This window comes from Podarcis gaigeae (genome assembly GCF_964106915.1).
Source record: "Podarcis gaigeae genome assembly, chromosome: 15".
NCBI lineage: Eukaryota > Metazoa > Chordata > Lepidosauria > Squamata > Lacertidae > Podarcis > Podarcis gaigeae.
Window position 1 is genome coordinate 45,028,042 of NC_139692.1, and position 25,538 is coordinate 45,053,579.

The 25,538-nt window shown below is 54.6% G+C and overlaps 1 protein-coding gene across 1 annotated transcript in view; it reads left to right on the forward strand.

Moving 5' to 3' along the window:
• The window catches only part of DPH1 (diphthamide biosynthesis 1), a 37,122-nt gene that overhangs the window by 9,745 nt on the left and 1,839 nt on the right, over positions 1–25,538 (forward strand). Inside the window, exons 4-11 of the mRNA XM_083715214.1 lie at positions 2,616–2,737; positions 5,633–5,787; positions 10,261–10,382; positions 16,151–16,219; positions 19,297–19,453; positions 21,287–21,387; positions 22,261–22,339; positions 22,961–23,095. Of these exons, the coding sequence (XP_083571340.1) occupies positions 2,616–2,737; positions 5,633–5,787; positions 10,261–10,382; positions 16,151–16,219; positions 19,297–19,453; positions 21,287–21,387; positions 22,261–22,339; positions 22,961–23,095 (940 nt within the window). The remainder of the gene's footprint in view (positions 1–2,615; positions 2,738–5,632; positions 5,788–10,260; positions 10,383–16,150; positions 16,220–19,296; positions 19,454–21,286; positions 21,388–22,260; positions 22,340–22,960; positions 23,096–25,538) is intronic.

Sequence of the window (25,538 nt, forward strand, 5' to 3'; positions counted from 1 at the left end):
CGTGGCCCAGCCGCTAAATCTCTCTCCCGCTTTGTCTGTCAGCCCCCCCAACACACGACACCCCTCCAGTCGCTGCCTGAGCTGAAAGACCTCTCCTTGCCCCCCCCCCAGCAGATCACACACCTCTCCCTGCAATTGATCATTATCATCAATTGCATTTATATCCCGCCGTTTTCCCCAAAGTGGCAGGCAGGGTTCTTCCCAGCAAACCTGGTCCCCACAACAACCCTGCCAGGTAGGTCAGGCTGAGCGGGGCCAGGTGAGCTTCACAAAGGCTGAGCGGGGGGGGGGGGATTTGACGCCTCCCAGGTGCTACTCCTCATTGGATCCCCACCACAGCCCCAAATGCGGCACTTCTGCCCCCCCTCACCGCAGCCCCTTCCCCCCCTTTTGCTGCTGCCGCTGCCTGCCTTTCGCCCTGGGAAGGAAGGCAGAAAGGAAGGAGGGAGGCTGTTAGCAGAATAGTGCCCTGCGGCCTTCTCCAATCAGAGTTAATGATCTGTTTATCGTGTGACATTTTGACGGGAGAAGAACCGGTGGAGCTGAACTGTGAGGCGTCCGCTCCGTAGGGGCGGCGGGAGCACTGGCAGCTGCAGCCGCCGCCAACGGCGGAGTCCCTGGCCTGCCGGGTGCTGCCTGCCTTGGCGGGTGCAGGGGGAGACGGCCAGGTTCTTGCAGGGGCAGGAGGATCAGGGCCTCCGCGCCCTCGCGTGCAACGTTGGTGCATCCAGCTGGCTTCCTTCCCCTGCAGCGCCCAGATAACCGCAGATTTTGTGCTGGGTGAAGGGGGCGAGGGGCATCAGAAGAGCAGCTGGCCGCAGCTGGATTGGGCCAAGGTGGGGCCCACCAGATCCCACCCTGGCCAGCCAGATGCCCCAGTGGGAAGCCATCAGCAGGACCTGAGAGCCCTCTCCTCCTTCCTCCTCCATGGATTTTTCTAATTAGCTTTTCGAGCCATCTAGGTGGGTGGACATCCGGTGGGAGGGAGTTCCACAGGTTATCCGTGTGCTGCGTGAAGAAACCCCTCTGTGGCCGACCAAAGGGAACCCACGGCAAGCAGGACCTGAGAGCAGCAGCCTCCTCCCGCTCTTGTTCTCCCGCATGCCAAGGTAGACTGGCTCTGCCCATGGAGGTTCCATTTAGGAATCCTTAGCAACTAAAAGCTCTGCCGGTCCTGCTCGGCCACCAGCGTTCCCACAAGCAGTGTGGGATTGCCTCCGATGATCATTTTGGTCCCTTAAAACTCTCCCTGCAACTTCACGCCCCATCTCTGCCGCTTCCTTGTTGCCGTGTTTTCTTGGCCTCGGTTTTCCCCGTCTGTGGAATGGGAAGACCAGTCGTCACACAGGTGGGGAACCTCCTGCCCCACAGCGTCAGTCCCCCCCCCCAATTGGTCGACTCCTGCTGCTGGTGAGCAGTATGGTTGTCCCACTCCATCCAGGGGAGCGAGATCTCCTGCAGGCCGTGGTCCCTGCTCTAGCCGGAGCAAGGATGCGCCTTCCTGTCCTGGGCTTTTTCTCTGTGTGGGTCTGCCCCCTTTCTGGTGCTGTGGGGCCGGCTGTGGGTCTGGGTGTTCTGCCTGCCTCCCTTCTGCTTCTCTCTCCCTCCTGCATCTTCTGCCTCGGAGAAGCGCAGCCTCATTTTCTGATGAGCGCCTAATCCCCTGAATTGCAAACAGCTTTCCCCAATTGAGGAGGTGGATTAGCACACTCCAGTTTAATCATGTTGACATCTCCGGAGTGGCCTGGCTGCTGGGGCAGCGGAGGGAGGGGGCAGCCTGCCGGGGGTCTTCCAGCTGGCAGAGGGAGAGGGTAGGGTTGCCTCCCCTATGGGATGTGGGGTGGCTGCGGAGGTGCCTTTGACCATCTTGCCACAGGTGCAGCTTCCTCCTAACTTGCTGCCCCAGTGGCCTCTTCCTTAAAAAATCCTAGAATTACTGAGTTGGACAGGACCCCCAGAGGTCATGTAGTCTGACCCCCTGCAATGGAGGAGTCACAATACATCCGGATCTTTGCTGCCCTTTCAAGAAGCTCCCAGAAAGGAAGTTGGGACTCATGGGCATCCAGCGAAGCTGACCGTTGGAAGATTCAGGATAGATCAAAAGGCTTCTTCACCCAGCACAGAGTTAACCTGTGGAACTCACTCCCACAGGAGACACCATGATTGCTGCCAACCTGGATGGCTGTGAAAGGGGATTGGGTAAACTCATGAAGGAGGAGACGCCTGTCGATGGGCGACTAGCCAGGATGGCGACACTCTGCCTGTGTGGCCTGAAACCATTAATGCCGAAACCGCAGGAGGAGAAGGAGCTCTTGTGCTTACATCCTGCTTGCGGCTTTCGCATTTGAGGCATCTGTCACAATACTGGGCCAGATGGGCCATGGACTCTTCTGGTGTTGTTAAGATGTGCCTGTTCCCATTTCCCGTCTGGGAGAACTGAGGCCAGAAGATGGCGACTGGCTTGAGCGTGTGGGGATTCATCCGGGTCTTCTCCAGTCCAGCGCTGCCCCTGCCGCTCTTCCCCAGCAGCACCTGGCTGGGCCCCAAAGCTGGGAAGTGGGGCTGAGCGGCTCCCTCTTTCCTCAGCCCACCTCCTCTCCTCTCCTCTCTTGCAGGTTCACAGAGGCCGAGGCCGTGGTGATGGGCGATGTGACTTACGGGGCCTGCTGCGTGGACGACTTCACCGCCCGGGCGCTGGGAGCCGACTTCCTGGTCCACTACGGCCACAGCTGCCTGGGTACGAAGGAGGCAGTCTCTCCGCCCGGGAATTGGAGGTCTAGTCGTGGTGTGGCAGTTAAAGAGTGCCAGACTGGGGAGACTGGGGGTTCACATCTCCATTCGGCCTTGTACAGTCATTATCTTGGGTTGAGAACGTGATCCTTGCAGGAGGCATGTTTACAACCCGCAGGGTTCACAACCCACGGTGCACGTGCGTGACGCGATTTGGCGTTTCTGCGCATGCGCGTGACATTTTGTGTTCCTGCGCATGTGCAGGCGCCAAAACCCGGAAGTAACCCGTTCCGGTACATCCGGGTGTGGCGCGGTCCGCAGCCCGAAAATGCACAACCTGCAGTGTTCGTAACCCGAGGTATGACTGTAGTTTGCAGGGTAGGTCACCTTGGGTGGGCCTCCTCCCTTCCTCCCTCCCTCCCTCCCTCCTTCCTTCCTTCCTTTTCGCCTGGCCTTCCTCACAGGGTTGCAGTGAGGACAAACCCGGGAGTGGTGGGCAGGAGGTCCTTGGGCGCCCCCTTGAGCTCCTTGGAGGAAAGGCAGCCTTTGAGCATAAAGGGAACTCTGGAGTCTCGGGGCAGAATTATTTCTGTCCTGCCTGCCTCCTTTCCTCTCCTGTTTTTCCTTTTCTTTCACAACGTCCTTGATTTCGGGAGCTTCTGGGCACGGGTTGTGGCCCCGCTTTGCCCCATGGAGAGTATTTTGGGGTGGGGGGTTTGCTGCACTGGAGGAGGAAGAGGAGGAAGGCTTGGCTGGGTGGGGGAGGGGAGGCCAGGAAACCCGAAAAGAGGGCTGGCTGCTGCTGCTGCTGCTGCCTTGCATCTCCCTAGGCGGAAACGGTTCTCTGGATGCTGTTGCTATGGCAACTGCAGCGCTGCTGTCCCAGATGCTGCTAACTTTGAAGTCCGCCCAGGATGGAATCCGGCTCAAAATAACAGGGAAAGGAAAGGAAAGGGGGAGGGAGGGAGAGGGAGGGAGGGAGGGAGAGACAGAAAAGGAAAAAAGGGGCCATGTTAGCTTTTAAGGTGGATCTGCGGAATTATGGCCCTGGAGGGAGGGGGGTGGAGCTTCCCTGAGCCTTCATCCTCTCTCCTCCCTCTGGCCCAGCTCTCTGATTTTTTTTGGCATTGTTGCTAGGGCTGTTGCTGGGTGTGTGCATGGGGGGGGCACAGTGATGGAGTGGGGGGTGGGAGATCATTGGAGGGGTGGGGAGAAGCAGGTGGATGAGGAGGAGGCTGTAAGAGCCCCCCGGCACAGGCGGATTGGAAGTGGGGAGGAATCTCTCTTACCTATTTTATTCCCGCTTTTCCTGGCTTCTCTCCCCCCCATCGCAACCCTCTGTCTTTTCCAGGTCAGGGACGGCCTTCGCAGAAGGAGGAGCAGTCTGTATTCTGCACACACACACACACCTCCCTCTCTGCCCCCCCCCCCGATTTTCAGTGCGCCAAGAGGAGCAAGGCAAGCCTGGGGGGTGTTGCATTATGCAGGGACACCCCACCCTTGCCAAGTGGTACCCCTAAAGGGCAGCCTGTGTCCCCTGGGGGCTTCTCACAGTTAGCAGGCAGGGTAGTGGGATGGGGGGGCTGGCAATGCAGCCCCTCCCCCTTCCCTGAGCTGGTGGCCCTAGAGCGCCAGCACCGCAGGGGTGTTGCAGGCAGGCAGACGTGCGGCAGCCAAGTCCCGAGTTCCGTTTAGGAGAGGTTTAATTGACGCCGCATGCCGTCCGTCTCTCCTTCCCCCCCCTCTCTCTGGCAGTGAGGTTGAAAAGCCATCCAAAGTGAAGCACCCAAACCGCTGCTCGGAAAAGCCTCCTTGGCGAATTGCAGAGTTGGAAGGCACCCCCAGAGGTCATCTAGCCCAACCCCCTGCAATGCAGGAAGTGCAGATAAAGAATACATGGCAGGTGGAGGCGCAGCTTTGGCATGGCTTGTTTCTCTGTGCTTAATTTTTTGAGTGGGCTCCCGTTCCTTTGGCTAAGACGGGGGGCCAGGAGGGACAACCGCTCCCCCCCAAAAAAAGTTCTAGGGGATTTTGCACGTGGAGACAGTGGAGGTGTCTCCTCCCTCAGGAGGTGGTGATTTTTCAGCCTCCTCGGAGGGCAGACAATTCTGTCATGTTGGGAGGGATGCTGAAGTCGCACCCGCTGCAAGGACAGGGGCGGAAATGGCTTTCCGTCGCAGAACAGCCACTCATGCAGAGGAGCAATGGGAGGTGCTCCTTCTGGAACGAAATCCCTTTGTGCGGTGCACAGTTTGGGGAGGAGAATCCGTCTCTTCCTGGAAGGTGTGGAACACCCAGTTCCTTGAGTTGTGGGGAGTCCCCTCTCTTGGCAATCTGGTGTCTTTATGCCAGCATCTCCCTTGGTAGAACCATTAAATGCATTAAGGACTCACAGAATCATAGAATTGTAGAGATTGAAGGGACCCCAAGGGTGCAGCCCCCTGCAGCACGGGAATCGCAGCCAGCAATTCATTCTTCATTATTATGCTTTTCTGCTTTGTGTTTCGACCTGCAAAGGGGCCAGAGTCAGCGTCTGTGTGGATGTGCTCTTTGCAGCGGTGGCTGGGTAGCCAGAGCTACTTTCCTGCTCTGCTTGGCTCTCCCTGCACCTCATATGGACTAGAAACCTGATGGAGGTTCTTGTCTTTTGCATTTTGCTGGGATTGGGCAGAAGGGAAGTCCCACTTTGCCACTTTCTTCATGCAGCATTTGAGCATGTTGCGATTGTGGCAGTGTGGGATCTCCCCACCTTGGGTTGGTGGGGTTTGCTGCTGAGTAAGAAAATTTATCTTAATGGGGTGAGACCTGAAATCTATTGGATGGAGGATCAGCGTGCTTCTCTCCCTGGTGCCCCCCCCCCCCCAAAATATGCCCTGTCATTTTCTCTGCCCTCTCCCTCCAGTTCCCATCGACTCCACACAGGGAGTTAAGATGCTCTACGTCTTTGTGGACATCAAGATTGACACGGCACACTTTGTGGAGACCTTGCGCTTCAACTTCCCTGCGGGGGCCGTGCTGGCCCTCGTCAGCACCGTCCAGTTCGTCTCGGCGCTGCAGGTAAGAATAGGGAAATAAATCACAATATTGTGTGTGCTGGGAGTCTTGCCTGCATATCCTTCAGAAGCGTATTGTTAAACTGTGGAACTCTCCTCTGCAGGAGCCACTGGTGGCTTGAAAGGTGGGCTCCTCTTTATTCATGGAGGAGAGTGAGGATGTCCGTGGCTTCTAGCCACCAGGGCTAGGCTGTGTCAGCACTGTGGGAGGGAGGATGTCCCCGAGCACCAGATACAGTGGTACCTCGGGTTACATACGCTTCAGGTTACATACGCTTCAGGTTACATACTCTGCTAACCCAGAAATCGTGCTTCAGGTTAAGAACTTTGCTTCAGGATGAGAACAGAAATTGTGCTCCGGTGGCACGGCGGCAGCGGGAGGCCCCATTAGCTAAAGTGGTGCTTCAGGTTAAGAACAGTTGCAGGTTAAGAACGGACCTCCGGAATGAATTAAGTACTTAACCTGAGGTACCTCTATACTGGGAATCACAAGGGCAAGAGGGCTGCTGCTGTGCCCAGGCCCTGCTTGGGGGCTTCCCATTGAGGAAAGGAAGACGGCTAGATCATGGGTAGGCAAACTAAGGCCCGGGGTCTGGATCCGGCCCAATCGCCTTCTAAATCTGGCCCACGGACGGTCTGGGAATCAGCATGTTTTTACATGAGTAGAATGTGTGCTTTTATTTTAAATGCACCTCTGGGTTATTTGTGGGGCATAGGAATTCGTTCATTCCCCCCCCCCAATATAGTCTGGCCCCCCACAAGGTCTGAGGGACAGTGGACCGGCCCCCTGCTGAAAAAGTTTCCTGATTCCTGGACTAGATTGTAGAATCCTAGAATGGTACCCTAAAGTCATCTAGTCCAGCCCCCTGCAGTCAAGGAATCTTTGCTAAAGCATCCCTGACAGAGGGCCATCCAATCTCTGCTTTAAAACCTTCAAGGAAGGAGAGGCCACCATCTCCCGAGGGAGACTGTCCCACTCGCGAGCGGCTCTGACTGTCAGAAAGTTCTTCCTGATGTTGAGTTGGCATCTCCTTTCTTGTGATTTGAATCCATTGGTTCAGGTCCTCCCTCACAGAGCGGCAGGAACCAGCCTTGTTCCATCTCCCTTCCGATATTTGAAGATGGCTCTGTGCGTCACCTGCCTTGCATGGTGCTGGAATTTCAGGGTACAGGGGGGCCGTCTGTGCTTTGTGGAGACCCTGAAGAGCCATACCAGGGAAGCCTTTTCCCCAGTGTTATGGAAAAAACTAGGTGTGAGGCTGCTCAGTTGCCCAGCTGTTCGGGCAGAGCCCTTGGGTCCCTGCGGAATAAAGGAAGGAGTCCAGCCACCAACCGGAGCAAAGAGCTGTAGCCCAAAGTTTATTGCGCAATAAGTTCAAAGAGGAAATTTGAACCCCGAGGATGGGCTGACAAAGACTTTTAAAACTTTCCCACCATATCCCGGAATACAGTTCGTACAGCATCATTGCTACATCACTGACATGTCACAAAAGGGGAGAGGTAGGCAGGGACAAACCTAGACAGCAGACAAACCTAGACAGCATCTTAAAAAGTAGAGACATCACCTTGCCAACAAAGGTCCGTATGAGGCTGCTCTGCCACCCAGCTCATCGGACTAAGTCCGTGGGTCCCTGCGGAGGAAAATGAGCTCAGCCGGAGACAGGAGCAAACTGCAGAAGATCCAAGTTTATTGCGCAACAGGTTCAAGGCGAGATTGAATAGTGAGAAAGGGGTGACATGAGTTTTTGAAACTCCCTCCATGTCCCAGAATACAGTGCAAAACACGTCATGAATACATTAAAGAGAGGTTTGGTTACACAGATTACATCATGAATATATTAAAGGGAGGTTGGGTTACACAGATTAACATATGGAGGAGGGAGGGGGGAATATGCAGAGCTACACCGGATTAACATGAGGAGGGAGGGGGGAATATGCAGAGCTGGAGATATGCACAGATAAACACTTCCTGGGGATGAGAAAACAATAGTCCCAAATATGCATAGTCTGCCACCTGACATTGTCTGGAGGAAAGGCTGATCAGAGCAATTTGAAAGGATTAGGGTCTTGACACCTTGCTTGAGGGATTATGCTGGACAGGGGAGGTGTGATGGAGTCCTAGAGTAATTGAGCAAACTGGCACGCTGATTTTCTATGAATTTTATAGATTTTAGTGCCTTTCGACATTGACAATTGGAAATAAATTGATATATTGTAGCGAAGAAGAAGGTGAGGAAGACATGCCCCCCCCCTTCCGTAACAAGTTCAAGCTATGGTTTTCCCAGTAGTGATGTATGGAAGTGAGAGCTGGACCATAAAGAAGGCTGATCGCCGAAGAATTGATGCTTTTGAATTATCGTGCTGGAAGAGACTCTGGAGAGTCCCATGGACTGCAAGAAGATCAAACCTCTCCATTCTGAAGGAAATCAGCCCTGAGTGCTCACTGGAAGGACAGATCGTGAATCTGAGGCTCCAATACTTTGGCCACCTCATGAGAAGAGAAGACTCCCTGGAAAAGACCCTGATGTTGGGAAAGATGGAGGGCACAAGGAGAAGCGGACGACAGAGGACGAGATGGTGGGACAATGTTCTGGAAGCTACCAGCATGAGTTTGACCAAACTGCGGGAGGCAGTGGAGGACAGGAGTGCCTGGCGTGCTCTGGTCCAGGGGTCACGAAGAGTCGGACACGACTAAACAACAACAGGCAGGGGTTACACTAGTTCAACCTTGGCAAACAGGTCCAGACAAGTCCTTGGTTCAAAATTAGCATTAGCAGACATGTCAGGGCAAGACCCAGGTATGAGATTAGCATAGGCAAAGACCTCTGAAGTCCCACCACCCAAAGTACAATAGAACTTCCTTTGCATGCCTGGACCCCTTGGCAAGTCAGGGGACGGGATTAGGCTTTCCTTGGCCAACAATCAGCTCAGCAATTGCCACCTCTGGTCACTTCCTGGGGTAGGAGGTGTGTATACATGTCCTCTCTTGGGGAGGTGGAAGGGGAAAGAGTTGTTTTTTCCAAGGACAAAATAGTGTTGAAATGGAGGGAACTGGCAAAGGAGTTGATTTTATATGATTGTTAAAGCTAGGTAACTTCCCTGAGCTGTCAAGTTGAAAGGATACATTTAGGCATAATATTTGTAACATTGAACAACTTTAAAGATGTGGGGACCCCCCTGTAATTTCCATAACACCCCCCTTGGAGGTTTTTAACCAGAAGCTGGACGGCTACCTGCCAGGGATGCTTCAGCTGCGATTCCTTAATTGCAGGGGGCTGGACTGGATGACCCTGGGGGGTCCCATCCAACTACATTCATATGATTCTCCTCCCTGCTTTCTCCGAAACCCGTTTTTTAACTGGCTGGATCGGCGAGCTCTCTAACATCCTGAGATGGCAGTCTGAGCTCCTGTCTGCCGCGTCTCTCACCACATCCCCGTTTGGCAGCCACTCTGTTACTGTCACCCAAGACAGCCCGAGCGAGCGTCACAAAGCGGGTGGCAGGCAGGGAGGGGTCCCAGCAGGGCCTGCAGAGCGCCTGGGTGGGCAGAGATGGATGGGCGCCGGGCGCCGGAGCCGTCTGAACACGGCAGCATTGGAGCGTTAAGGAGGCAGGCGCAGCTCCTGCCCTTTTAATTGATGCCTTGCCAAGCCCCACGTGGCCCAGCCCGGTTCCCAGGGGTGACGGGGGGAGCCTTCGTCGTCACACAACGTGACAGTCGTGTGCCCAGCTCCCATCCAGGGTGGTGCTGAGCCTCCAGAGCACCTCTCTTTCTCGGTCAGGAAGATGGCTGTTTATCCAGCTTTGGGGAACTGGAGCTCTCAAAAGTAATTTTAGGATTCTGCTCGTCTTTGGGGTGTGTGTGTGTGTTCCTGGTCAAGTCCCTTTTCTTTTGATTTTTATAACGTATATAAAAGGAGAGAACGGTTAGGGCAACGGACAAAATTGGAATGATGGGAAACAAAGCCATAAAACAGGCAGGGAGAATGTGTACAGTTGCAGGCGGCTTAAAATGAGGAAGTCCAAGTAAAGAGTGCCAGCATTTATCTGATGATCCAGTTTGGTTCCAGATTTGGCAGCCTTGGAATGAGGGTCGCCTTGAAAAGGATCATTCTCCTGCATTTGTAAGAGCGGAAGGACAAGCCATATTAAAGGTGCCGGGAAGCTCTAGTCCTCGTCAAAATCCATTATTTCCTCCATTATTGCTCTGTTCCAAAACTGGTGGTACCAAGCTCCCAGTGTCAGATTTTGGGCTGTTTTCTGTTGAGTCACAAGCAACTATTTGAGCTGCCAAGATAATAATTTGAGGTCTCTTCCTTTGACAATATCTCTGCATTGATAGGAGGTTTGGTGTGTTGATTTTATATTGTGAAATTCCTTAAGTTGGGTTGTATATGTAGTGACACCGGTGAGAACAACTGTTATTAATCTCAGCCCCTGTGTTTCTGTGTCCTCCTTCCTCCCGCCCCCTTGACAGGCTGCCCGGCAGGCGCTCCAAGCCGACTACTCCATCTGCACCCCACAGTGCAAGCCTCTCTCACCCGGGGAGCTGCTGGGGTGCACAGCCCCCCGCCTGGCCCAGGCCACGGATGCCATCGTGTGAGTAGGACCCCTTGCGTGGGCCTTGCTTGGGATCGGGGCTCTTGGCTAGATAGATGTGTTGGGACACAGTGGACATGGGTGCCTTTGGGGCTGAAGTAAAATCGCTGGAGGGTTGCAGCACCTGCTGTGGCTCTAGAGACCGATGCAGGAGAGACATGTTTCGTTGCATCTGGGCCAGAGGAAGATGCATGTACCTATGGTTTGGCAAGATCAACGGTATCACGGACCACGTTTTACAGACTGCAATAATGCTCAGCAAAAAGTCACACACAAATGCGAAAAGTCAGCCTTGAGCTGTGTCTCTGTTATGCAGGTGAGCCTAGCCGTATCTGGGTCCTCAAAGGGTCCTGTTCCTCCGTCCCTTTTCCGGTCAGTCGTACCTTTGGAATTCGAACAGAATCCATTCCGAAAGTCCGTTCAACTTCCAAAATGTTTGGAAGCCCCTGCACCCAATCGGAAGCCCCATGGGACATTCGGCTTCCAAAAATAGTTTGCAAACCGGAACAGTCACTTCCGAGTTTGCGACGTTCGGGAGCCAAAACGTTCGAGAACTAAGCTGTTCAAAAACCAAGGTATGACTGTGTAGGCAAGTGAGTTTTGCCGGTTGTCTGCTGACCAAAAACCTTGCACGGGTTCTTTTCCTTTTGTGACTCAGACATTACAGGCTATTTTCTGGACAATAGCCAAGTTCCATGCAGTTTTCGTGCCGTAATTCAAGAGATTAATCTTGCAGGTTCTTCCGTTTTTGTGCTATGGAGAATCTCGCAGGACCCAGAAATCATGTGGGATAGTTCATCTGGGGGAATTGATCTGGGTTAACCTCCCACAGCATCCGTAATGGGATTGGGGGCTCAGGTTTCCTGCCCTGACTCAACTCCAAGCTGAAGGGACAAAAGAAAAGGGGCCCTCTGAGCAGACGCAGAGTGCCTTGCCCTTGCCCTTTGGGTTGGGAGCTTCAAGAATGCCGCTTCACAAAGCTTGGCTGGTGGCAGTAATGTCCTATGGGTGGGGGCCGGGGAAGGTCCCAGGGGCCAGGTATCAGTGGGGTGGAGGGGGGCATATTTGCAAGCCCCGTGCCCAGAGACTGTGGTGCCTTCTCGGCCTGCAGAACCCCACAGAACCCCCGTGTGACCTCTGGAAATCTGGACGGAAGTTTTTGAGAAGTTCTGGCTGCTTCTGCCATCCACCTTTTGGTCCTGGACCGACTCCTGTCTGTGGAAGGCCTGGGTGGGACTTTGCCCCCCAGATGTGGGGCCAGAGAGAGATAGAGGGGGGAGAGAACTTGGCACTTTGGGGGAAGACAGACGACTCTGGGCCTGATGCGGCAACCCCATTAATTTTCTTTAAGGACAGCGAATTAGCCGGCCCCTGCCTCCCGCACACCTAATTATGAGAGGTAATGGAAATGCTTAATGCGCTGTGAACGGCGCAGCAGGGAGACAGAGGGAAATAAATAACGCCCCCCCCCCACTCTGGGAGGAGAGGGGGTGGGCAGGGAGGGGAGGGGGCTTTTCTGGCCAGCCCCCAACCAAAACGATGGAGGGTTTTTGCTGCCACCGTGGCCAACCTTCCCCAGTTTCCCCTCCTCCCAGGGGAGCTGGATAGGTTTGGGATAGTCCTGTTCACAAACACAGCCAGGTTGGGGCCACCTTCCTAGGAGTTCAGAGATGTACGGAATTGTGGGGTTGGAAGGGACCCCCCAAGGTCCTCTAGTCCAGCCCCCTGAAAGCTGAACTCCCTGGGGACCAGTGACTAGATTGCCTCGTGAGTCAGGGCAGGCTGGGACTCCAGCAGCAGCAGCAAGAGGAGATGCGGAGGCAGAGGAGGCTGCCTGCTGTACCCCTGTGTGATTCACAGTTCTGTCCTGGTGGCTGCCTTCCACCAACAGGCAGAGGCTTGCCTCTAAGTATCGGGCACCATTAGGCTGCTTGCTCTTGAGGCTGGCACCACAGGGCGGGCCCGTCCTCCGGGGAGGTTCCCCGTTGTGTCTCTGCTCTAGCCAAGTGCAGAGCAGCATCCGAGGGGCATCTTTGAGGAGGAGAGGTGCTTCGGGGTCTTATAAGACACCCTGAGACTCTGGGGGGCAAAAGGGGGTCTCTGTTTGACATCTTTTGGGTGGGGCTGGGAATGACCCCTCCCCAAATCCCTGGAGAGAGGCTGCCAGACCAGACGCAGCGGTCTGGATCCATCCAGCGTCCCTCCAAATTTAATTAAATTTGGCACGTCAACTATTAGAACACCAGTGTGGAGTCTCCGGCGTTGATGGATGGTGCTCGCCGGAGCGGGACCTCGTCCCGCCAACGGCCACTTGGAGGGTTACGTCTCAGGATCTGGAGAGCGATGAGTAGCTCTGGCTCCTTCTGGACCCCACAGCGTGCCAAAGCCTCTGTTTCTTCTGGTCGGAGGGCTCACCTTTTACCACCGGGGGCCATATTCCCTGGTGAGCAGTTTCCTGGGGGCCGCCTGCTTTTGTCGGGTGAGGCGACAGAGGCGACTCTTGGCTGTAGACTACAACTCCCATCAGGCCCTGCCAGCATGGATTGCCTTGCTCTGTGTCTGATGGGAAGCACCCCCTGTCCTGGCAGTGGCTGATGGGAGTTGTGGTCCCATCAGGAGAGCGCCATGTTGGTGATGCCTGCAGGGGGTCCGTTTTTGCAAAGGGTCAGTCGTGCAGAATTTAACCTTTGTGGCGACCTCTCGGGACAGTTTATCGGCCGACAGGTGGAAGTTCTTTAACTCCATCCCCGGGTTGGATGGGAGAAGGATTTTTCTGTCTCTTGCCACGTTTGTAAAATGTATTTTATGTATTATTTGGTTTTTATCTCGTCTCCAAGGAAATCAAGGTTCTCCCCTTTCCTCGTTTTATCTTCTCGACAACCCTGTGAGGTAGACCAGGCTGAGAGACAGCCGCAGGCTCTGCAGTCAGCCACTGAAATGTTGCTTTTGAGCCGGGCGCTTGAGCCCAGGGGTGGCTAATCTGTGAGCTCCCAGCTCCCTTCATTTCTCACCAGCGGCCCCACAGGCTAGGGGGCCATTCGGAGCAGGGGCGTTCAGCAATATCTGGAGAGTGACAGGTCAGCCACCCTCTGGCTGGCTGCTGTGCCACACTGCAGTTTCCCGAGAGAAGAGCAGCACCCAGTGGCCATGAGTTCCGCAGATCCATCCCTTCCCTTTCGCAGACCTTCCACCTGCTTTTGACTCCTCACCCTCTGAGGCTTTGGAGGGCTTCTCCCTCGTTCTGCAAATGGGGGTTTGAAGGGGCGACAGACCCTCCTCGCCTCGGCCCCCTCCCCTGCCCTGGGCGCTGCTGCCGCGACCAGCTCAGGCTCAGTAATTATTTTGCCCGTCTCTTGGGCGGAAGCTTTCAAAGAAAGCAGGCAAATTAGCTTTGATCCTCCGAAATGTCATTCCACAATTAAAGGCAAAAATCTAGTCAGGTTTTCTGTCCGGATTCATTTTCCGACCCCTCACTCCATTAGGGCAGCCGAACGAAAGAGTTTGAGATGTAATTGCTGACTCGGAATCTGATTACAACGGGAAGCGAAGACGTCTCCCTCGCTAAGGACCCGTCCTGGTTCTCCCGGGGGCACTCTTGTTGGGGACGGGGGTGCTGGGTGCGGGTCCTGGGGAGGAAACAGGGTGGAGAATCTGGCACAGGGAGGACTATCCAACTCAGCGCTGTCTGCACTGACTGGCAGCATAGGCTCTCTGGGGTTTTGGAGTGGGTTCTCTGCCAGGCCTACCTGGAGATGCCAGCGGGGGTCAAACCGGGAACCTTCTGCCTCCTAAGCTGTGTCCCTTTTCTTAAAGAAAAGGACCCAAGAATCTAGTCCTCATGGTCCCAAATAAAAGCGTGATTTAAGCAGGGACAAAAGAAGCTGCCATAATTGCGCACAGCCAGCTCCATGTAGCTCAGCCGCACCTGTTCTGACTGGCAGCATTCGCTGGCCCCTGGGGGAGCAGGATGCTGGGCTGGATTGGACCCGTTTTGGCTCTTCTGGTGTTCTTATGGAACCTCCAGGTGCAGGGGCAGTCTATCTCAATTCCAAGGTGCTATGGGGCATTGAGTAGGGACGCAGGTGGCGCTGTGGGTAAAAGCCTCAGTGCCTAGGGCTTGCCGATCGAAAGGTCGGCGGTTCGAATCCCTGCGGCGGGGTGCGCTCCCGTTGTTCGGTCCCAGCGCCTGCCAACCTAGCAGTTCGAAAGCACCTCCGGGTGCAAGTAGATAAATAGGGACCGCTTATTAGCGGGAAGGTAAACGGCGTTTCCGTGTGCGGCTCTGGCTCTGGCTCTGGCCAGAGCAGTGATGTCACGCTGGCCACGTGACCCGGAAGTGTCTCCGGACAGCGCTGGACCCCGGCCTCTTGAGTGAGATGGGTGCACCAACCCCAGAGTCTGGCAAGACTGGCCCGTACGGGCAGGGGTACCTTTACCTTTACCTATGGGGCATTGAGCCCCTGTGAGAACAGGACACTGGACCAGGTGGGCCCCCTTTGGCCTCATCTCTCAGAACTCCACCTCCCACCGTCCCTAACCATTGGTCCTCCTGGCTGCGGGGAGTTGAAATCCACCACCATCTTGGAGGTGGGGTCCGTGTGTGTTTTCGACAGGCTGCCCCTCCCTGTTTGATATAAAAATTCAAAAGTCCATTCTGGAGAGTAAAAGGGTCTTGCTTCATTGGCGCGAAATGGTACCTCCACGTTCAGAAGAAGTCTACCCACCTGCGTCCCCCGTTGCCTTTGGAAAGAACGTTTTGCTGGCAAAACAAACAGGACGCAGTAACAAAGAGCCAGATTGTGTTTACGTGTTTATACTAAAGTTCCTTGCTTGCCTTAAAAAAAAAAAAGATATGTTTTTGCACAACGAAAACATCAAGGTGTAAAAGCAAACGGAAAAGCACGATCCATTTTTAAAAATGAAAATGCAGCGTTAGCAGGAGCAGCGAGAGAGTCTTGAGGAAAGCAGCCTGAGCAGCATGGAGGGGGGCCTCTTGAGAAAGCCAGATTGGTGCAAGCGAGGCTCCTTTTGGAAGATTCGAGACAGATAAGAGAAAGTCCCTTTTTTGCACAGCGCAGTTAAACTGTGGAACTCCCTGCCACAGGAGGCTGGGAGGACCACCGCCTTGGATGGCTTTGGAAGAGGATTGGATGGAGGCAGAAAGAGCTCTGGAGGGCTCCCTACCAGAAGGGCTCTGCTCAGAAATGCTTCTGGATCCCAGTTACTGGAAACCACACAAGGGAACAGGGCTCTTGGGTTCAAATCCTGCTTGGGAGCTTTGCATTGGGGCATCTGGGTGGCCATGTGAGAACAGGATGACGGACTAGATGGGCCACTGCCCTTGCTTTCCTTCAGAACAAATGGTGGACCCACTTCGGCTTGCTGGAGACAGTGGGTACCCAGAGGGGCTTGTTTTCAGACCCCCCTCCCTTCTTGGGGGTCTGGGGCAGAAGACGGCCATTGGCTCTGTGGAGCTCTGGGATCCGCCCCCCCCCTTTGACTGGCCACCACCAAGTCAGACTACTGGGCCACCTAAACAGAGAGTGCAGCATTCTAGTCCTCATGATTCTAAGCAAAGGGTTTGCTTCAGCAGGAAGCTCCCTTGGGCAGAGGCTGGCAACGACTCTCCGGGGTTTTAGGCAGGGTCTTCCTAGCCCTGCCTGGAGATGCCCTTGGCAGTTGGACCCAGGACTCTTCTCCATGCCAAGCAGGCCCTCCTGCACTGAGCCGCAGCCCGCCCTTACCTTTCCTTTCCTTTCCATTTCCAGTTACCTGGGAGACGGCCGTTTCCACCTGGAGTCCATCATGATCGCCAACCCAGGGATTCCTGCCTACAGGTATTGGAGGGGGGGGCAGGGGGGTCCAGGCAGGGGCTGGGGAGGGAGGTGTGGCCTGGAGATAGGAGGTGTGGCTAGGGAGGAGGTGTGGCCTGGAGATAGGAGGTGTGGCTTGGGAGGAGGCGTGACCTATAGAGGGTGTGGCTAGGGGAGGCATGGCCTACAGGGTGTGTGGCAAAGGAGGGAGGTGCGACTTGAGTATAGAAGGCATGCCTAGGTAGGAGGCGTGACCTGGGAAAAGCATCTTGGGAGCCAAAAAAGCCTTGAGGGCCACATTCATCCCAGCCGTGTGGTTCTCCACTCCTGTAAAAGTGCCTGCCTTGTTACGGAAACTTTAATTTCCAGGGGCTTTAGGAGCAGACGTTGGGCTGGCCTGATTAGGAGGTGGTCAGCCCAGAGGACCTGGCTCTACAACTCTCATCAGCCCCGGCCAGGCACGTCATAGACCAAAACCCCCAGTCCTGTGCGCCCCACCCTTCACCCTCTTCAACCCTGGGCCCCCCAACACCTGCTGCCTGCTCCCACCCCAGCCCCTCGCCATCCGCTCTCCTTAGGACCCCAGCACAGCCCCTCCACGCGGGCTGATTTCCCGCTAAACGGGCGGAACAATCTCGTTAAAGGCCGGCCTGGGAATTCAAGGTTGGGCTGAGCAGGAAGGACAGCAAACAGTGATTACCAGAAGGCAAACAGGAAGGCAGACGTCCACCTTCTGCTCTGGAAGAGGGAGTTTGCTTGTGGGGAGGGAACAGAAAAGGAGCCGACTGAATCAGGTCAGTGGCCCACCTGGGACAGCAACTAGATGCCCCAAAGGGAAACCTGCAAGCAGGATTCGAACACAAGAGCAACTCTCCCCCTCCTGTGGTTTCCAGAAACTGGTCTCCAGAAGAGGGCAGGGCAGAGCGATCCTGGCTAGTAGCCCTCTCCTTCTCCCTGAATTTGTCCAAGCCTCTTTTTAAGCAATCCAGGTTGGTGGCCGTCACGTACCTCCAGTGGAAGGGAGTTCCACAGTCTAACAAAGTTCTTCCTTATACCTGACCAACACTCAGCTTCATTGGACATGCACAAGTTACGGCGTTAGGAGAGGGAGAGAACAATTTTATAAAACCTTCTGTCACGCTGCCTCCAACTCACCTTTCCCCCATACTAAAAAGTCCCCAAAACGCTACAGCCGAGTCTCTCCATCTTCAGGGCCATTTGGGTGGCCCTACTCAGAACCTTTTCCAAATCCATGATATCCTTTTTGAGTTGTGGCAACCGGAACTGTGCGGGTTTCCCGAAGGCGGTCGCTTCTTCCACAGCCCAGTGCAAGGGTCAGATCCTGCTTGCAGCAAAGTCGGCCTACGTGTGTGCGCTTGGCTCCCTGTTTTCTTTCTGCTTTCTGGCCACGAGGGCTGTGCTCCTGCCTCCTCCGCTGGAGACAGCAAGGCCGGTTGCTGTGACTTCTGGCTAGTAGCCATGGGCCACCCTCTCCTCCTACGTAAGAGCCTAAAGGATCGGGCCAGCGGCTCATCCCGTCCTTCCTCCTGCCCTTGCAGCTAGCCATCTTGGCCAGTAGCCATGGGCAAGCCTCTCCCTGCCCCCCCCCCCAGCAGGAAAGGCCTGATTTCCGCAGGCGGCCACGCTCCGCTGCGCTCTCTCTCCCCATCGCCGCTTCCCTGGAAAACGGGTGATTTGTTACCCGGCTTGGCAGAGGGAATTTTAATCAAGCTGCGCCTGGGCTGGGCCGCCTCTCTGCCCCATAAAGCTGCCGTCCCCCCCTGCCTGCCGCTAACAAACGACCTGCTCAGGAATTCAGATTTGGGCGGTGGGCAGGCCGGGTCCCAGCAGAGCGGCGGATATTTCATCGGTTCTGAGCAGGGCTCATCATCGCCTCGTTTTATGGCCCCGCTCTGCCTCCAGAAGAAGGGCGGCCGGGGAGGGGGGGGCGTAATGGGAGACCCACGTTTCTGGAGGTGCTTGTCAAAATGTTTAGATTTCGAATGGGAGAGGGGTAAACTGTAGTGGGTGCTCTGCTGGGCGGCGGAAAACGGGGGGGTGCTCCCCCCCAACACACACACAAAATCCCCCACCTGGTGCAGCCCCATTCCTTTAGTACAACTGCCTCCCATTCCAAAGATGTGATAAAAGCTAGACGGATGTGCTGCTATTATTATTGTTATTGTTATTGTTGTTATTAATAATAATAATAATAATAATATACCACCTTTGTTTTCCAAGAACCTCATGGTTTTCCTCCTCCCATTTCAACCTCACTACAATCTCACTATTGTTGTTAGCCACTCTGAGCCCGGCTTCGGCTGGGGAGGGCAGGATATAAATAAATTATTATTATTATTATTATTATTATTATTATTATTATTATTATTATTACAACCCTGCAAGGGAGGCTAGGTTAAGAGATGGTGACTGGCCCAAGGTCACCCTGTGAGCTTCATAGCCAAGTGGGGATTTCAACCCTGTTCTCCCAGGTCCTGGTCCAGCGCACTAACCATGGAGCCGTGCTGCCTTTTAGAGCACGTGCAGAGCCCAAAGGACGTCAGAAGAGCCCTGCAGTGTTGGGCCAAAGGGGGGTAGCAGAGACCCAGCGGGTGACAGGACCTGAGCGCAGCACCAGCAATTCTCCAGCTGTTTGTTCCAGACAAAAGGCAGCTTCCTATTGAAGCAGCCCCTTGAATCATGAGGACTAGCGTTTTGGCTCTTTTGTTTTTTTGAAGGAAAAGGGGCCTGGGCTCAGTGGCAGAGCTTTGCCCACAGAAAAGTCCCAGGTTCAGTCCCAGGGGCATCTTCCGATGGGAGAAACCTCCTGTCTGACATCTTGGAGTGCTGCTGCTGCTGCCAGTCAGTGTGGGCAGCCCTGAGCCAGCCAGACCCCAAGGCCTGACTCCGCATCAGGCAGCTTCAGGTGTGCATAGAGGACGCCATGTTCTGCGCTTGGCCCCTGTGGGAAGCGCATGGGTGGGGGTGCCGTTGGTGGGAGGTGCTGCCTACCTGAGTTCAGGGCCTGTGTCTTTCCTTTCTCCCAAGGTGGGGGTCCCTCCCCACCAGCCTCTGATCCCTCCCCTTCCCCCTCTCTGCAGGTACGACCCCTACAGCAAGGTCTTCTCGCAGGAGCACTACGGCCACGAGCGCATGCAGAAGACGCGGAAGGAAGCCGTCCGGGAGGCGTCTCGCGCTGGAAAGTGGGGCCTCATCCTGGGGACGTTGGGGCGCCAGGGGTCCCCGGCCATCCTGGAAGTGAGTTGCTCCCTGCCTTGTCCCTCCTCTGGCGGTGGAGGGGGGGATGATTCCAGGCTGGGGGGGGGAATAATGGGCGGCACCAGGAGCAAACATGGGTGGAGCAATGTGTCTGGATTTCTCCCTTGGGTGCAGCAGGCTGGTTCCTGCATTTGCTGCTTCTCCCCTCTCCGCCCAGGGAAACTGAGACAGGACCTGAGTTCGAGGATATGGCGCAGCCAGGCAGAGCCGCCCAGGGAGGCTGCAAAACTTCCAATATGTTGTGGTTCTCATGTATGGTTTTATCTTTTTATAAACCACTTTGACGTGGGTTTTATTTTTATTTTACTTTTGTATGATAGAGCAGTATGCCAATACTTTTAGGAATAAAATGAGCTGTGGAACTCCCTGCTGACTGGGGTGCGTCTGGTGCCTTCATTGTCCAGCTTTTGGAGAATGTCGAAGGTGCCCCTCTTTGTTCTGGCTTTTGACACACAAGGTGTATATTTTTAGGGCCCACCTGTTTTCTGCCATTGTAAGTTGTTTTAAAAGGGATGCGGGTGGCGCTGTGGGTTAAACCACTGAGCCTAGGACTTGCCGATCAGAAGGTCGGCGGTTCGAATCCCCGCGATGGGGTGAGCTCCCGTTGCTCAGTCCCTGCTCCTGCCAACCTAGCAGTTCTAAAGCGCGTCAAAGTGCAAGTAGATAAATAGGTACCACTTTGGTGAGAAGGTAAATGGCATTTCCGTGCGCTGCTCTGGTTCGCCAGAAGCGGCTTAGTCATGCTGGCCACATGACCCGGAAGCTGTACACCGGCTCCCTCGGCCAATAAAGCGAGATGAGCGCCGCAACCCCAGAGTCGGCCATGACTGGACCTCATGGTCAGGGGTCCTTTTACCTTTTTAAGTTGTTTTAAAGTGTTGTTTCAGGGTTGTTGTTAATGCTGCCACCTGCCCTGGCATCTTAGGGTGGAGGGCAAGGAATAAATCAACAGAACCATAGAACCAGCGTGTGCGAAGGAGCCCTCCAGCGACAGAGATCAAGTCCTGTCCTTCCCCAGCCTCCATTCCCCCCTGGCCAGCTCCTGTCCTCCTACAGAGTTCTTATTACATTCTTAGCTGGGGGGGAGGGGGCAGAGGGCAGGTGTCAGAGGCCGTGATGCTTCTGAATGCCATGGTAAAGGCAGGAAGCTGGACTAGACAGACAGGTCCAATCGGAGGCCTGCTGTGATAGCAGAACCTCCACACCCAGGGGCAGTCTACCTCTGTGTATCAAGCAATGGGGAACAAACAGTGGAGAGTTGGTCAAGTGCTCAGGTCCCTTTGGAGTTCCTGGTTGGCCACGGTCAGGGCGCTGGACTCAGGGGGCCCTTTCAGGAGGGCCGTTAACCGGATCCTTCAGCTAAAATAAGCCACTTCGCGACGATGGTAAATAAGTGGTGTATTTAAAATACAGTCTTACCTCGGCTTCCGAACACCTTGGGAGCCTAATGTTCCGACTCCCAAACAATCGAAAACTGGAAGTGACTGTTCCGGTTTGCAAACTATTTTTGGAACCCGAACGTTTGACACAGGTTCCGCTGCTTCCGATTGGCTGCAGGAGCTTCCAATCGGAAGCCACGCTTTGGAAGTCGAACATTTCAGATGCCAAACGGACTTCCGAAACGGATTCTGTTTGACTTCCAAGGTACGACTGTAAAGGAAAAGCATGCTGGAATAGAAAGTTTTTCCGCAGACAAAGAGAGAAGGAGCCTGGTGGACCTTCCTTGCAGGGGGGACATGTTTGGTGCCACCACCATTAAGGCTCTGTCTTGGGTCCCAACCTCTCTTCTCTCCGTGCCCCCCCCATCTGCAGCACTTGGAGTCCACCCTCCGGTCCTTGGGGCGCCCCTACATCCGCCTCCTGCTCTCGGAGATTTTCCCTGGCAAACTGCAGCTGTTCCCCAATGTTGAGGCGTGAGTATCAATGGGAGCCGTGGGTCAGAAGACACCCCCCTTCTTCTCCCCTCTGTGGCATTCTTGGTTCTGCTCTCCCTCTTCATTTAATCCCCATAACAACCCTGTGAGGGTGAGAGAGGCAGCGACTGGCCCCCAAGGACACCCGGTGAGCTTGATGGCTAAGTGGAAGGATTCGAACCCTGGTCTCTCCCAGGTCTTGTCTGACACTCTGACCCCTGCACCACACTGGGACACCTGAGGCCTCCTCTTCCCCCATTTCATTGTTTGTTGGGGCATTTCAGCCGCTGTGCCCAGAACTGTGGGGGCAGGACCCTGGCATTGGGCAAGCTTCTTTTCTGTTTTTAAAAGCAAAGCCAAGGTTCTAGTCCACCAGGCAAGCAAAGATTTGTTTGCTTATTTATTTCATTAAAAAAATCCAAATCCTGCTTGACTGTGAAATAAACCCCCCGAAACCTCAGAAAGGAATAAAACAATGAAGTTATCAGTCAAAAAACAAACAAACAGGCACTTGCCTTTTCTGAAAGAATTACAAGATGTAATCTTGCCTTTCCAATAACATGAGCTCCATACGCAATGGAGCAAAATACAGAGCAAGCATTCAATAAAACATAGAGGAAATCCCAGCAGCAAATGAACCCAAAGCAGGCTTGGAAGAGGCAAATCTTTGCTGGGCCTTTCGTCCTCCCAGCAGCCCTGCGAGGTAGGAGAAGCTGAGAGACTGTGGCTGGCCTAAGGTCTCGCCTTCCTAGCTGGGCGGATTTGGCCTATTTGGGACCTTTTCTTCCTGGGGATTGAGGCTGGTCCTTCTGCATGCTGAGCCGGCGCCCTGCCCTGTTGCCCTACAGCCGCTCTTCCTCTTCCTTCCTGCAGGTGGGTCCAGGTGGCTTGTCCCAGGCTCTCCATCGACTGGGGGGAGGCCTTCGGAAGACCTCTCCTCACGCCCTACGAGGTGAGCCAACGACAGCGTCCGCCTTCCTCCTAATCTGAGGTGGCTGGACTCCCGCCTCCCATCATTCCCTGGGCCTTGAACCCGCAGCCCAAACCACAACAGGATTCAGTACGTTTCCGAGCACAATTCAAAGTGTTGGTGCTGACCTTGAAAGCCCTAAACGGCCTCAGTCCAGTATACCTGAAGGAGCGTCTCCACCTCCATCGTTCAGCACTGAGGTCCAGCGCCGAGGGCCTTCTGGCGGTTCCCTCACTGTGAGAAGCCAAGTTACAGGGAACCAGGCAGAGGGCCTTCTTGGTAGTGGCGCCCGCCCTGTGGAACTCCCTCCCACCAGATACAACTACCAGACTTTTAGAAGACATCTGAAGGCAGCCCTGTTTAGGGAAGCTTTTAATGTTTGGTGCATTACAGTATTTTAATAGTTTGTTGGAAGCTGCCCAGAGTGGCTGGGGAAACTCAGCCAGATGGGCGGAGTATAAATAAATTATTATTATTATTATTATTATTATTATTATTATTATTATTATTATTATTATCCCCCTCCAGTCAGGGAAGGGTCTGGAGCCACCAGGATCTTGACCCCGCCCTCCCTTGCCCTCTTTTATTCCCCCCTCTTTACAGGCCGCCGTGGCTCTGCAACAGGTTCAGTGGCAAGAGACCTACCCCATGGATTTCTACGCCAGCCAGTCGCTGGGGCCTTGGACGGTGAACCACAGCAGCAACCGCCAGCCGCAGAGGGGGAGCCGGGAGAAGGAGGTGAGGGGCGCGGCAGCCCTTGGGGGGCTTTGCATGCGGACGGGGAGTGGCGCAGGGGTTCCTCCTGGGCACCTTCCCGGGCACGGGAGCCCTTGCACTCTGGCACTTCTGTTTCATAGTGTTGGAAGGGACCTCAAAGGGTCCTCTATTCCAGCCCCGTGCAATGCAGGAAGTGGGGCTTTTGAAGGCCTCCCGATTCTCATCATTTGATCTGACTGGGGATCTGTATTCTGCTTTTCCAGCAGCAAATGTTGAGCGCGAAGCAACAGCATTAGTTAAAAAAAAAAAGGCATTGCGATCTCTATAATATCAAACGCAGCAGCATATAAATAAATAAAGCAAACAGCAACGGACTCATCAAAACAATTGATGCAATTCAGTCAATTCATAGTAATTCACAGTAATAACCAGCGGCAAAGTGCTTTCGTGCTCGTTTCGAAACTGGAATCCCTGGTGGGGAAGCGTTTCCGCTCGGAGGGCCGCATTGCCTTGCAGAGCTTCCTGAGGGCCGCACCCCAGGGGTGGGCGGGGCAAGAAGCAAAGGGGGGGCAGCATATAGCCCTCTTTATCCTTGGACAGGAGCCGGCTGTTTTCTCTGCCCTCCGCCTCTCCTCCCGCAGGCTAGGCAAGAAGCACGGGGCACCTTTGCAGCTGGGCCAGACCACTGGAGGAGGGTGCAGCCTGGGGGGGGGGGACTTTGGGGGCCAGAGAGAGAGGCGTGGGGGCCACGTAAGGTTCCCCACCCCTTACAAGAGCAGGAGGTCAGCATTATTCTCTTTATCCCCCAAATTTCAGGGGGGAGCAGGGGGCTGAATGGAGACCCAAAGAGCTCATAGCATTTGAACTGGGACTTCCTGGTTCACAGCTCAGGGTTGGATCCCCCCCCCCCAATTTCTGTATTGTAGTTCAGTCTCCAAGCACTGTCTGCTCTGGCTGGCAGCCGCTCTCCACGCTCTTGAGGGGACGGCTCGGTCAGTGGCAAAGAGCACCTGCTTTGAGTGCAGAAGGTCCCAGGTTCAGTCCCCACTTGCGGCATCTCCAGAGAGGGCTGGAAGAAACACTCCCTGCCTGAAACCCTGCAGAGCTGCTGCCAGTCAGTGTAGGCAACACTGGGCTAGATGGACCATGGCAGTCAGTAGCCCTGCCCTTTCTATTTGTCTATCAAGATCCCTCTCTTTCCCTTGGGGTGACGCCTGTGGCTTCTTAACTGGGACACACAGGCCTCAGGTCCCTTGTCCTGCTTGCTGAGCTGAACCTGCAGAAGGAAGCCCCATTTCTGCGGTTCCTTTCCTAGGTTCTCGCACTCGGCTCTCTGCGCTTCACTTGCAGGGTGGTGTCTCCCCCTAGCGGCCAGTCAGGGTGGGAGGCCTCTCGCTTTGGGTGAAGTGTTTTCCATATAGTAGGAGTTGCATTAGTGCAGCGAAGGCGCAGCCAGAGAGAGGACCCAGGAGTCCTAGATCCTCACGGTTCTTGGATCAGTTTTTTCTGTTCTATTCACCTTCCCTGCTAACACCAGATCTGGCTTCTACCATGACCGCTTCATGTGCAATGGGCAATCTAAGCAGAGGTTTGATGGCCCCCTGTCAGGAGTTCTCTGGCTGTGATCCCTGCATTGCAGGGGGGTTACTTTATATATTATTAGATTTATAAGATCTCAGGGCGGCTCAGAAAGGTTGGACTAGATGAGATTGGGATCACATCCAACTCTACTATGCTTTGATTCTGTGATTCTATTTAATAGCTAGCAGCCTCATTCCTAGGGACACGGGTGGCGCTGTGGCTTAAACCACAGAGCCTAGGACTTGCTGATCAGAAGGTCGGCGGTTTGAATTCCCGCGACGGGGTGAGCTCCCATTGCTCAGTCCCTGCTCCTGCCAACCTAGCAGTTCGAAAGCACGTCAAAGTGCAAGTAGATAAATAGGTACTGCAGTGGCGGGAAGGTAAACGGCATTTCCATGTTCTGCTCTGGCTCACCAGAAGAGGCTTAGTCCTGCTGGCCACATGACCCGGAAGCTACACGCTGGCTCCCTCGGACAATAAAGCGAGATGAGCGCCGCAACCCCAGAGTCGGCCACGACTGGACCTAATGGGCAGGGGTCTCTTTACCTTTTACCTAACCTCATTCCTGATGTTGCTCAGGAAGTCTAAGAACACCCTCTCCCACAATCAGTGCAGTCTTGCAAAATCAGTGGCTAAATTGCGAGAGATCCGGCCCCCCATCTTGGATCAAAATGCGTTGAATTGCATTTATATGCCACCTTTTCCTCCCAAGGAGCTCGTGGTGATGTGTAACCAGTTCTGCCCTCCTTGTATACTCCCCACCACAACACTTCGAGGCCGGCTTGGCTGAGAGGCAGCGACCAGCCCCCAAAGTCACCCAGTGAGTGTCATGGTCGAGGGAAGGGATTAGGGAGCCTGGGGTCTCCCAGGTCTTAGTCTGATG